Genomic DNA, 13,564 nt, shown 5'->3' with positions numbered 1-13,564 from the left:
CAGGAGAGCTCCTCAGAAAGCAGAGGTCAAAATAGGAGTGTGAAGAATATAGTTCCTTTATGGTTTAAGGCTAAATCCTTTGGGAAGTGGAATAGGTTTCACTGATTCAGCATTTTACCTTGTTTTGTTTGGGTTTATGGTAATGTAAATTTATAGAAATCAGGGCATTGAATGTTGTAACCTCAGATTCCATCTTTAACTTATTCCACTGCTTACCTCCTCCAGTACTTTAGGACCTTGAACCTCTATGGTATCAGGCTTTCCGCCAGCCTTTAATAAGCACCATTTGACCTCTGTAAGATCAAATCAGTGATAGCTGAATGGCATTCAGCACAGAAGGCATTTGGTACTTTGCAGATTTGGGCCATATCCATGTAAGGGAAACTAATAGCGCTCAGCTGTTTTCTTGCAAAAAGGGGAATTTTTCTTTCAAGCAAAAGTGTCGAGTGGAGCAAGCTGAGGAAGGAAACGTTGTGTCCCTGTGATGAGCAAAGAGAACTCTATACCTTTTCTTTCTGCATGGTTGGAGTTCTGGCTGCATCATGTCCATCACAGGGTATTCAAAGATGAAAACCTAAAATTCTCCACTAAGGGGAGAAAGAAGTAAAGCATATCAACTTGTCTACCATGTCATATTTATTCTGGATAGCTTGCCTCACTATTCTTAATTAAAACCTAGATTTAAAAAAAACCCAAAACACCCAACAAACACATTTGATATGGCAGTGTTTGAGGAATTAAGAACTAATAATTTTTCAGCGTACACATAAAAATCAAATACTTATTTGCTTTGGGAAAAAAACAGCTCCATTAAAAGAAAAATCTAAATTATCTGAAATGTGGCAAGTCGGTGGCACAGCAAGTGCCACATTTATGAAATCAGAAATAGCATCTCTGTTAAGGAACAGAACAAGTCTGTGATTCCAAAAGGTCAAGCTTAGCACCGATTTAATTCCTACCTTGACTTCATGTTCAGAATAAATTGCTAAATCTCTGTGCTGTAGAAATATCTTTTCTGAACTAGCATTTTTTTTTTAAGTCTTTAAGGACTCATTGCCTTCTCCTACCCTGAAATTTGTCTGTATGCAGGGAACATCTCTGGTGCTAGCAGGCAGGCCCCTCCAGAGTACCCTTTGGTGGGTGTATGTGGTATTATGTCCCCACCTCCCACTCCTCCCTGCATTTGAAAAATATTTTTGGCAAAACATGGTCATATTACCAATGTCAGTGAGAATCTGCAAGACTCAAGAAAATCACCTGGGTAAAGCGCTTTTAGTTTTCAGAAGAAGGAACCAGATTCACAAGCTGTATTATGTGATTTACTTGTACATTGATTGCCTTCACAGAAAATGTATTAGACAGCGTTACACTGCTTCCTTGAATAAACTTGCGTTTTGTTTTGTTTTCTCTCTCTCTTTCTCTTTTTCTCTCCCTTTGGCCCCATTTCGGTGTCCAGGACCATTTTCTCTTTGATAAGCCAGTGTCCCCTTTGCTAACATGTGCTGGGATGGCACGTGACTGGCCAGATGCCAGAGGAATCTGGTATGTTGTGTGACATGCAGAAGCTTGTGTCGTGTTTTAAAGATTGTATTACAAATCTCCTTGCTTGTCCTAACCTTGCAGCCACTCTGTCCCCATACTCACAGCATGTTCAGTTTGCTTTTAAAAAAAAAGTTTTCTTGCTTAATTTAAAAAAACCCAAACAAAATCCAGTAACGAACACAGAACGGGTAAGACTTTTATATTCAAGAAGCCATTACTAATATCATCCACACAACACAGTATCATAGGCATGGCTCCCTCTTTGGGTTTTTGTCTCCGTTTTTTCTATTTCTAGATAAAAATTTGATTTGGGAAAGAGCCCATGAGTCACCATGCAGTCGGCAGAGCTGAGGTTACAAAAGCAGATCTAACACCAGATTGTAGCCATGCTGTCAGCTGGGAACCACCATCCATGTAGCTGCAGGTCACCACATTGCAAATTCCTGTCCCCCTCCTCACTGTCAAGAGACAGAGTGTTATTTTAATTCCCAGAGCTGAAAGTAACCCTTTCTTTCCAAATGAACTGGACAAAAAGGAGATACAGAAGTTGAATTTCCTATTTTGTTCTAGGTCTGTTTCTACTTTCACAATACCCTTGACATATTTTGTGCCCAAATACGGTATTTTCTGGGGAGAGAAAGGGATAATAGCTCTGAGATCAGTGCACACACTCACTAGCAGAGGATGGGGCAGCTGTGCAATGCATAGCATCTGCATCCATCCTGGTATACTTCTAGGCATTACCACATGCTTTAATTCTGAAAAATTAGGCTAAAAAGGATTCTGAGGAATCACCTAGCCTACCTCCTTGCCCTAGGCAGGTTCAGGACTTTCAGAGGGGATGGGACTTCATGTGGAAAAAAACCCTGTTCTCCAAGCAGTGTATGACAATACTGGCTCACGTTCAGAAGCATAGCCAGTATTACTGCAATGAGCTAAACGTGATTTCTGTCGGGGAGCAAGCGCTGTGAAACCTGATCACCCATGAAACCTGATGACCTGCTGGAAATCTGTGAGGATTTTTTAATTTCAACAAGCTTCAGATTAGTTCCCTGGTCCTCATCTAAGTCTGAGGAAGAGGACGAGGGTAAATCTGAGGCATCCCATTCATTGTCTCTACGAACAAACAGAAGTACCAACAATATAAATACTATCCAGGGATCTCCTGAATAAAACAGACCTGGTTTGTCGCTTGTTTTACATGTGAAATATCAGGCAGACTGGAAAGTATGATTGGAAAGTATCTCAGTAAGCCACCTTTGGAAAACCTGCCTTTCTCCTGCAAGAAATTGTTGTCAAAAAGAGTACAGGTTCTGGAAATTATTTTGCTAATAAAGATTGCGATCCTGTCCTTGTTATGGGCTGCAGGACTATTCCCACCGACCTCACCGGCAGCAACGGCACAGTTTAAATGCACTCAGCATGGTCTCCCTTCGCGTTCCTTATAGCAATGGGGAGACTTAGTTAATTAAAGGGGGAGCTGAGTCAGGCCAGCCTCAGAGTATTTGGAAAACCCTTCCCTGATCATTCGTACGTGACTGAAGATGAGGTAACCGGGCCTTGGGTGACCACAGTGTCAGGGCACAGGATGTTTACATCTGGCAAACTCGAAGTGCAAAAAAGGGAGTCGCAGTTAAAGACCAGCTGAAAGACAGTCTCTTCGTGAACTTTAACTTTCAAAGTTCACGTGTTTCAAACCTGGTAATATTCCACTGTTTGTACGAATGAGTCTGATCCCATCAACCACCTTCTACGTGCTGTAGAAAGGCTGTAGTAGAAGACAGAGAAAGTGGAGAAAAAGCCAGGAAAAGTCACCTCAGGTTTGACCCAGCACTTACTAAACCTAGCCATGACTGATCCATTTGAAGCAAGAGGGGGTATCTTCAGGCATTTTTTTCTTGACTGACAAGCCAGCATCGCTAATGCGCTATCTGAAAGCAACGTCCAGCTGCTATCCTCGGACACGTAACTTGACTGAGGTGGCAACCCAGTGCTACCAAGCGATACAGAAGGCACTGGGATTTGATTTAGGGGAGAATACAATTAAGTAAGGACATATTGCTTGGCCCCCAGCAGCATGTAAATGTTAGGGTTTTTTTCCTAGCTGCCCAGTTTTCTAGGAACAATAAGAACTGTCCCCGGTGATGGAGGTTGCAGGGCTTGGCTTCTCCCTTTGCTGCACCTCCCAGCTGTGCTCGTGCTAGAGGACAACACGTTTTTCCTTGCTCAGCAATGCAGCAGCATGATGTGATCAGAAAAACTGCTCTCCTCGCTGTGCCCAAGAAACCTGCATAATGCCATTAGCATGGGGGATTCAACTGTGAAAGCAGCTCAAATCCCTAGCTCTGCAGAACAAGGTTATTTTGCTGTGCTTAACTTTGCCACAGCCCTGAAAGACTGTGATAAAGCTAAGGATACTAAGAATTATTTTTCAGGGCTTGTCTTTTTAAAGATACTCTTGATTTTTTTGCTCTCAACCAGGCATAACAATGACAAGACATTTCTCATCTGGATTAACGAAGAGGACCACACCAGGGTGATCTCCATGGAGAAGGGTGGCAACATGAAACGGGTGTTTGAAAGATTTTGCCGTGGTTTAAAAGAGGTACTATCTCAAAGAGTTTATTATTTTCTTTTGTTTATTGCCAGCACTGCTTACCAGCAGTTGCTTACCGTGGTTCATACTGAACTGTCATCTCCGGGAGCAGCAAAATGAAGTAACACCAGTCCACGTAGCAACCCACACTAATGCAGTTAAAGAAGGAAACACACGCTAATTGCTAGCTTTAGGGAAAAATAAATAAAATGCCTTTGTAGTTTTTGAATTAAAATCTTCAGCACAGGCTGGCTGAAAAAATATCCCCTTTTTGCCACTTTGTGCCTGCAGGCTGTGGGAATTCATAAATCAAGCATTTTATTTGGATTGCTTGGTTTGCTTGAATGAAGAATTTCTTTGGCCCAGCCTCTTGGTTCTCATCCCTGATGCTGGGAGCGGAGTGGATGCTGCTGAGGTTCTACACAGGATTGAGGACTTAAGACCCATGGGCTCACTGCCAATTTTGGGGAGGTACAGGGTTTTGTGATTAAAATACTAAAAACTGATAGCCAGGGCTCCTGGTCTAGCTATTCATAAAGACAAAAAAACCCCTCATGAGAGAGCATGTGGATTAACACAGTTTGGTCTAGACAATCCAGGTATAGCTGCAAGTTGGCCCTGGCCCTGTGCAGCCCTGTGTACTGCTCTGGCACAGAAGAAGTTGCTTTAACAGAGAAAGGGGATTTTACTGTGTCCCACAGGCGATATAGCAAGGTGCAGTGGGACAGGTGACATGGCCAAACACTGTTCTACACCACTCTTGTCCACATCATTCCTGGTTGGATTGCCATAATACATGAAACCCTAGATGTTAAACTATGTCAGACTGAAACTGGCTTGAAATTGTCTCCAAGATTGTAAGAATATTCAGGCTGCATAAAACACCTATTTCTCCCCATTGGGATCCTTGCAAGCTCACTTCGTCTGAACAGTGGAGGAACAACATTTGTCTCCATCACACTGCTTTTCTTCCTGGGTATGGCAATGCATATTGGGCCAGCCTTGGACCGCTTGCTTCATTCTTCTTACCTTGGCAAAACAGCTTCTCTGGCTTTCTAGAGACATCCCTGTCTCAGAAATGCCCCAGCAAGCATAGAGCTGATACAGCTGTGCACCCCTTCCATATCACTTCACAGCTCCCAGTCAAAAAAACACAAGGCCAAGTAGGGACAGCAGGGAACTACAATCTCTTGATTGTGGAAGCAGAGGAAGTTCAGAGCATTCCCAGGGAAGTGTGAGTGTGTAGTATGTGGCCAGAGAAAAACAAAGGCACCTAACGTATGCTTCTTTGGCATTGGGGGGGTTAACTGGGACCTGTTAGGTTTCCAAGGTATACCCATGAGACTGAACAGTGTACAGGGTGGTGGCTCAGGTGACACAGCTTGCAGACGCTGTTCCCAGCTTTGCCTCTGCTACTGTGCTTAGCTCACGTTCAACAGAGGTGGACCTATGGACCTGGCCATGGGAAGTGGTCAGACAGCTTTGGGAACTGCGACCATAGCAGGTGTCTGAGGCAGGAAATCAGGTCTGGTTTCCCACCATCAATTTTGGTGTCCTCACACAATATAGAAATTATGTTAGGATATTATTGTGTACCCTTCTGCAGAATGGAAGTATTCACCTGTATTTGCAGCGGTCTTGTGAGCATGAGCTGGTTTATGTATCTGATTCTCCTCTGGAGGAGAAGAGAACTGAATTGAAATTGTATTTGGATTGTCCAAGTAAGTCCAGGAAGTATAGATGAGTGAACAGAGTACCAGCCTATTCAAAGGTCAATAGACCCTTGTGATTTTTCTGCAGATAATTATTTCACTCTCCTTTCTAATCTGGTCAGAGATCTACTAATGAAAAGCATTACATACAAGCTATATTGTCTTCTTATAATGGAAGTGTGGCTGTTAATACTAGGCATTTAGGAGTCAAGTGTCCTCCCTCAAGAGACATGGCATCACCTTGAAAATTACCCAAAACTCAGCTTCATCTCCTTTTGTTTGCTTCGTAGCATTTGAGTCTTTTGCACTTCTGTGTTGCAACCTTGCTCCAAAAATACCAAGGTTAGAAATGTATTGCAAAAGAAGTAATTCTTATGTGAAGATATGGCTTCATGGGCTAAGGCTATACCAAACCACCATGACAGGGAGCTCTGTGATAAAGTGACAAAGAGTCTGCAAGCCAGCGGTCGTGAGAAAACGATGAAGAAATCCTTGCAATATGCACTGGAGATCTTGGTGTTGACGAATGCAAACATTTGCATCAGATCCAAACCAGACTGTACTCGGGTGTAAATTTATGCAGCTCCACTGGTGTTAGTGAAGTTCATCATTAACACAGATACACAGTGAAAAGAATCTCAGCTGTAAGCAGACATCTTAAAATAAGACATTTGCATGCTGCCCTTTTCTTTTTGTTTTCTTTTTTTTTTTTTTGCCATCATAGGTGGAAAGATTAATTAAAGAACGGGGCTGGGAGTTCATGTGGAACGAGCGTCTCGGATATGTTCTGACCTGTCCTTCCAACCTGGGAACTGGTTTACGTGCTGGAGTCCATGTTAAGCTGCCCAGGCTTAGCAAGGTACATAAGTCAGTTAAAAGGCCAGTGATGTAAGTCAGCTCTTCTGATTTATAAAAGAACAAATGAAAAATGACAGCTTACAGCGACTGCACATTAGCATGATGTGTAACAAGGTCCCAGGGATAATGCACGACTAATTGAGCACACTTTTATTCTGCAAATTATTGTATTTGTTATGGAAATTAATCTACTCAGCAGACAGACGCCAAGACAGGCTCTAATCCAAGGACTGAGAAAACTATCCACCTCTGTCTGTATTTCTGGAGATGCTATTAAGCCATGGATAAAAGCATTGCAAGGATTCGGTCAACAGGCAGGGTAAAAGGCAATAAGCTCAAACCTGTTTTTTCTGATAGGACCCAAGGTTTCAAAAAATCCTGGAGAACCTGAGGCTGCAAAAGCGTGGCACTGGTGGAGTGGACACGGCAGCTGTAGCGGATGTGTATGATATCTCCAACCTGGACCGCATGGGTCGCTCAGAGGTAACCTGTCCTTTTTTTTTCCCTTGCTTTTTAGCTCAGATCTGTACTGACATGAGTCAGTTTCCCTCCGTTTAGGTTCGCTCCGCTGACCTCAGTGGAGCCATGGCAGTTTTTACTCCTGATGAATCTGGTCCAATGGAAATGCTTACACAATGAAAAATTACTGCCATGAAGTGCTTGCCAAATATTCCTGTTGTGGCAGTGAAAAAAAAAACCCTGAGCAAGTTCCACAAACGTAACTTGTTTGCACCATGTGCCAAGACTCTCCATTGAGAGCACCCAGGTGCTGGAAAGGTTTGGTTTTGGAAAGACAACCCTCAGGGCGGTGTTTCTCAGCATCCCAGCACAAACTCTTAGACCTGCCTGCCTGCTGGAGTGCACAGCTATGAGACGATCGGTGTCCGGCTGTCCCTGCAAGCGCCAGACATGAGACACGTGTGTAAGAAGTTGTACAGTGGGCACTGAGGTAGCTACAACACATTGGGCAGGTACCTGCTGTACCTGCTGCAAAATGTTGGGGAAGAAAGCAGGGGCTGAGTCCTAACCCACCCAGGGAACCAGGCACTGGAAGCAAGGCGGTTTAAGGTGTTGTTTTCCTTTTAGTATTCAGTCACGTGCTTTCTCCACAGTCAGACAGCAGGACAAGGCCAATCCTTTCACTCCAAAATAATTGAGGAGGAGGAGTTAGTGCCATCTTTACGTGTTCTGTGTGGCACTGAGCAGAGGACGCGGGAGAGCTAGGTTTAAATCAGGGCAAAGATTTAATTGTCAGCTCTGAGCCCTCCCTGTTGGGCTGTAGGCTACAATGAGATGGGTTCATCTCAGACATTTGTTTTCAAGCGATTTCAGTTTGAATGAGTATTTGTTGTGCCAGAGAGTGGAAATGACCCTACAGCCTGGTGGTGCTGCTGCTCTCCTGGGAGACTCAGGTCCCAGACCTCGTTCCAGTTTCATATTTAAGTATTTTATAAAGCAGAACAGCTACTAAAAGCAAATCTACTGGAGGATGGGGAGAAGCGGCTGTGTCAAAGAGTTGTAACCTCCTCGCACTAGCTCTCCCTGAGCCAAACCCTTATTCCAGGTCACAGACTGCAAGTCCTGTGGCACCACGACAGCTTCCCCTTCCTCGCTGAGACCAGGGCTGTGCTCACCCTTGGCCACATCAAGAACGACTGAGACAAAAATTTACCTTGCAAGACCCTGTGGCTCCAGCGATTTGAGCACTCTGCTAGTAGATAGGAAACAGAGATTCAAACCTTCTGTCAGACGTGTTTTCCACTCCCCAGGTGCGTGCTGTAACCTCTCAGCTATGGCTAGGCAGGCCCTAGTGAGGCTGATGTCTCCTGAGGACCCTTTTCTCCACTATCAATGCAATACACGATTTGGGCTCAGATGCCAACCTGCTGGTACATGTCAGGATTTGAAGGGCTGCCTGCTTGCCCAGCAGCAAAATTTTAATTACCTTGTGGGCTTTGCTGCAAGTTACAACTCCATTGCAAAGAAAAGCATGCTGTCAAGGTGTGTTTATCCAGAACAGCAAAGCACCAAGAGGCTTTGGCAGCATAGATATGGATGCAGTTGGGTCCTGCTCTTGTAGCACAAGACCTGAGTTCAGCCTGATTCTTGGTAGGTTTTCATAACACGAATATATCTGGGTTACAACTAGATTCAAACTGGTCCACAGCCAGCCAGCTGGCTTCCCTTCCTCGCTCACCTTGGGTTTTCTGCCACTGGGACACAGACAAGTCAGGTCTTCTGTGCTTTCTTATTCAGACATGCCCTCGAATGTCTTCACAGCCAAGGGGCATTTGGACAGGGGTTTGGAAATTCTAAATTTTGGAGTTTGATGTAGGCAGGCAGCTATGTTCCTTTGGATCTAAACCAAAATAAATAGGAGTGAAAAGCTATTAAGCTGTATTATTTGCAAAAACAGTATGTGACAAAAAGACATTTATTAATACCTGAAACATCATCATGTGTGCTTTATACTAAAATAACACTAACAATACAAAAGGATTACATGGCATGATTAATTAATATGAGTTCTACTGAAAGATGGCCTAAGGCTACAAATTTTTGCTTATATGAAGACTTCCACTGAAGTCAGCGATTCCTCATACAGCAAGGATTCAAAAGATTAAGCCAACAAATAAGATACAATCGTTACCTTGAAGATTTTGAAATCTAAATAAGACAAGACAAACTCCAGGGGATAGAAATGTTTTATTATAAGACATATTTTTTCAGTACATAATAAAATAAATTCCATTATGTGGTAAATGTGTTTGCAGAACTGAATTATGTGCCCAAAGGTGCAAGATAAAACTGTTTGTATTTTTGCTTTGTTTCAGTTACTGGTCAATGCAAACTCAATATGAAATTCCTTTTCTCCTGGAGGCTGCAAATTCAGACCTCTGATTTCCCAACACAGCTGGTCTGTAAAGACAATAAAATAAACTGCTAAGCCACTGAAATGCTTTATAGTAAAAACAAATCCCTTGAGAATCTGCGATTGTCACAATAAAGAGACAATGGGATTTAGTCTTCGCATTTGGTTTTAAGAAACCAGTCATTAAAGGTTGCTAATGAACCATTTCATGAAGATTAAGAAAAATCAGTACTATAGCTTGCCGGCTAACAATACCACAGGGCCTGTGGTCCTTGCATGTCACCGCCTGTGGAGAAAGTCTGCTGGGGACAAGGCACCTTGTATTCTTCAGCAATTTTGAAAAAGGTTACAAAGACAGCACAACCCCCTGCCATACAGAAGTGCACATTTTGGTGCTGCTCTGGGCCTGGAGCTAATCCCACCCCTGCCAGTGTAAATCAAGAGCTGAAAACAAAAGAGGGATGGATGATGTAGAGCCAGCATGGGTTTAGGATGAGCGCCTCTGCTTCAGAGGTGTGGGTGGGCTTGGCAAAACCCCCTCAGCCAAGCCAGCACGCTTGGCAGAATGAGTAGGACCTCTTTCCCCACAGCTGACGAATCATTGCAGCAGGGCTCACGGTTACCTGCAGGGGAACGTACGGTCCTGAGCCATGCCTATGAAGAAGTACAAGACTGGTTTGATGAGCTTTCTCAGGCAGTCTAAATGGCTGTGGCCAAACAGGTAGTCCTGCCATCCTCCCAGTCCCAGCCGAGTGAAGGCCTCGCACCCCGTGCCTCCAGCAGCATTCAGGGCCCGTGTGCATCCGGGCAATGAGCCTCTGTCTTCCTCTCCTTGCACCAGCGTCCCAGTTAGTTTCTGCCTGACTCTGTGCTCACGTAAATGCTCCTGCAAGCACAGGGGCTTGGGAGGTGGGAAGACACATCAACGGCATTAGCTGCTTCAGCATGAACTGCCTGGTGATGCTGAGTACTCACGGCACTGCTGTTTTGGTTTCTTCATCCTTGTACACGAACGTGGGGAACACAATGGACAGGCACCCCTGGCTGTGCCAGGCGTTACTTTTCAGCAAACATCTGCGGAGGATCCTGCACCCTTACGGTGGTCACATTTGAAATAGGTCTCTCAGCTCATGCCTAAACATTTTCTATAAGGACTTTTGTTTCTTTGCTTTGTTTCTATAGGAATATGAGTAGAAGTGGAATTTGGTGGAAATAACTTTAGGGACCTATTTGAAAATTTCTGTTGCTGGCAGCCAAAACTCAGGGCAAACAGGAGAAGGGAGCTGCTATGGGTTTCCACTGGACCAGCATGACCCATACTCCCTGTGCCACAGGGTATATGATCTCTATGCCACAACCCTCCTTACTTATACCTTCACATGCTGTCACTACAGTACAAGCCAATTTTCCCTTCCTCTATTAACAGCATTAGCTAAAGATCCTATTACTAGCATTTTCTTCTTCTTGTTGTAGGTGGAGCTAGTCCAGATTGTCATTGATGGGGTCAATTACCTAGTTGACTGTGAGAAGAAACTGGAAAGAGGTCAAGACATCAAAGTGCCACCACCGTTGCCTCAGTTTAGCAGGAAGTGATCTTGCTGCTGATGGCTAGCAACCGATGGAAAATACGGCTGCCATTCTGACAGAAAGGCACCTCTGTATATCTCTGTATAAATAACTTGTGTAATAAAACACTACCTGATACCTGATGTCTCGTTAGATGCCTGGCTGCACTGGCAGAAGCTAGTCTTCGTGGAGCTTTACTAGGATGCACGCAATACAACCACTGTGGTACGTTCTTTTGTGGGGACTGCTTCCCTTTCTTCCTCGGTTGGTGGCAAGAAAAGTACTACCTGAGTAATGCAAAAAGCACAAATCCTTAATGCTAGCCTGCATTTGCACTTATGGCCATACCTACAAAGTCTCCTACGAGCACCTGACTGTCATTCACAGACACACTTCTCTCCAGTGACTGTCCAGGCAGCCGAAATCTGCCAGCCTGAGGGGCAGGTGCTGTGAAGTGCTCATTGCTTTTTCAGCAACCATTGGACACCATGGTGAGTTCAACAGTTAACTGGAGTAGGCAGCTGCACGTGCGTTCACTCTCTGAAGTCCACCACTTGACCTGTCCTCAGGAACTCAATGGTGTCTTTGCATGGGAGCTGCCTCTTCTCTGTCTGGGACGGGTCTGCACACAAAATTCTTTACTGTCGCATCCCAAACCCTCAGACTTTTTCACTCCTGGAGCACTCACCAGGTCAGTTCTCAGCTGTTTCCCTCAGGCACCATTTCTGGCCTGTGGCCTTGGGCTGCAGCAAGCTGGCCCGAAAATTCACAGGCAAATCAGTTTGCTGATATTCTGTATCCAACATAAACCTGCCCAGCATGGCCTCTCCCAGTCTCCTCCTGCAGCTTTCAGGTGCCAGGTCACGGGGACCAGGCTCAGCTAACCGTCACTCATCAAAGTGCCTTAGGATGTACTGCCACTCTGTGCCCACCACTATTCCATGTGGTGAGCAGCTTGGTGGAAAGAAAAAACAGCAGACGCTAACAGCCCCATTGATTGCTTCTTTTTTGCATATTGAAACATACTCAGTGTTTCACAGTAACCCCATTCAAAACACCGGTTCTCAGGAAAAAAAAAAATCAAAACATGCCCTGATGAATGCGCTGCCTGTGTTGTTGTTGAGTGGGGATTAGTATCAGCAGAAAGTGTTTCAGGTCTGTGCAGACAGCAAAATGACACTGCTGAGGTGCCCATTGCTACTGTAGGTATTGGGTATGTCTAGGACACGCAGTCCAGTAGTGTCCAAACTGGCACTCCGGAGCCCACTGCAGCACCTTGAGCAACGCTACTTTAGTTTATAAAACTCACGCAGCGTAAGCTCTGAGGAAGCATTGAGAAAACATGTGTTAGTCCAAGTTTAATTCTCATGTGGTAGGAACTCCCCTAACAAAGCACCCTTCATCAGAAACCTCTCGGCTGACATCTACTGTACGATACCAGCCTGGCGCAAAGCCCCTTGAGAAGGTTTTTCAGTGAGTCATATCTGAAGAGCTGTGACTGGATAGCTAGGCCAAAACCAGGTACAGACTTTAAAAATCACAATTGGAAGCTAATTGAGAGCTAGATAGTGAATTAGCAGCTCTTGGAAATCAGTAGCACGGTGTGCTTTAGGACGAGAGGAAATGGCCTCAAGTTGCACCAGGGGAGGTTTAGACTGGACATTAGGAAAAATTTCTTCACTGAAAGAGTGGTCAGGCCTTGGAAGAGGCTGGCGAGGGAAGTGGTGGAGTCACCATCCCTGGAAGTATTTAAAAGACGTGTAGATGAGGTGCTTAGGGACATGGTTTAGTGGGCATGGTGGTGTTGGGTTGACGGTTGGACTTGATGATCTTAGAGGTCTTTTCCAACCTTAATGATTCGATGATTCTATGATTCTCGCTCAGAAGGAGATCTGTGCATATAAAGTAGCTTGGAGCTTCCATATGATTGCCGTTTCTTCCTCATCTATGCTGGGTATATTCCCTAACATTTTGCTACCAGCTTTCTAAATGGTGGTTAACAATAGTAATTCTGGTGGAGGGAGAGAGACTTCAGCTGATTTCACATAGAAGGCAAACAAGTAAAACTGCAAAGACTTCACTGTTACATCTCCAAAGCACTCAGATCAACACAAAATTTGACTGTGGGCCAAATGTGCTCAGATTATAGCCTCTACTTGCTTTTCTCCTGCTGACTTGCAAACTGTTGACAGGCAGTGGTACGAAGTCCAGCTGGCAGCCATTTACTAATAGCATTCCTGAGGGGTTGATATTGGAGTTGATGATACTGTTTTAATACTTTTAACAATGACCTGGATGACAGGGTGCAATACATGGTGCTGGTGCTAAATAAAAGGGAGCTGCTGGTACACTGGAGAGCAGGGCTGCTCTTCAGAGCGCATTTGATTGTAGAAATGGGCTGACAGAAATCTCATGAAG

General features: G+C 44.5%; 1 protein-coding gene across 1 annotated transcript in view; it reads left to right on the top strand.

Moving 5' to 3' along the window:
- Positions 1–11,285, top strand: part of LOC104074181 (creatine kinase S-type, mitochondrial) — a 25,668-nt gene extending 14,383 nt beyond the window's left edge. Inside the window, exons 7-11 of the mRNA XM_009574226.1 lie at positions 1,457–1,542; positions 4,024–4,147; positions 6,575–6,709; positions 7,066–7,191; positions 11,054–11,285. Of these exons, the coding sequence (XP_009572521.1) occupies positions 1,457–1,542; positions 4,024–4,147; positions 6,575–6,709; positions 7,066–7,191; positions 11,054–11,173 (591 nt within the window). The 3' untranslated portion in view covers positions 11,174–11,285. The remainder of the gene's footprint in view (positions 1–1,456; positions 1,543–4,023; positions 4,148–6,574; positions 6,710–7,065; positions 7,192–11,053) is intronic.
- Positions 11,286–13,564: the final 2,279 nt, after the last annotated feature.

This window comes from Fulmarus glacialis, unplaced genomic scaffold, assembly GCF_000690835.1.
Source record: "Fulmarus glacialis isolate BGI_N327 unplaced genomic scaffold, ASM69083v1 scaffold7803, whole genome shotgun sequence".
In the NCBI taxonomy this organism is placed as follows: domain Eukaryota; kingdom Metazoa; phylum Chordata; class Aves; order Procellariiformes; family Procellariidae; genus Fulmarus; species Fulmarus glacialis.
Note: the sequence above shows the minus strand (reverse complement) of the source record. Positions and strands in the feature narration are given on the sequence as shown.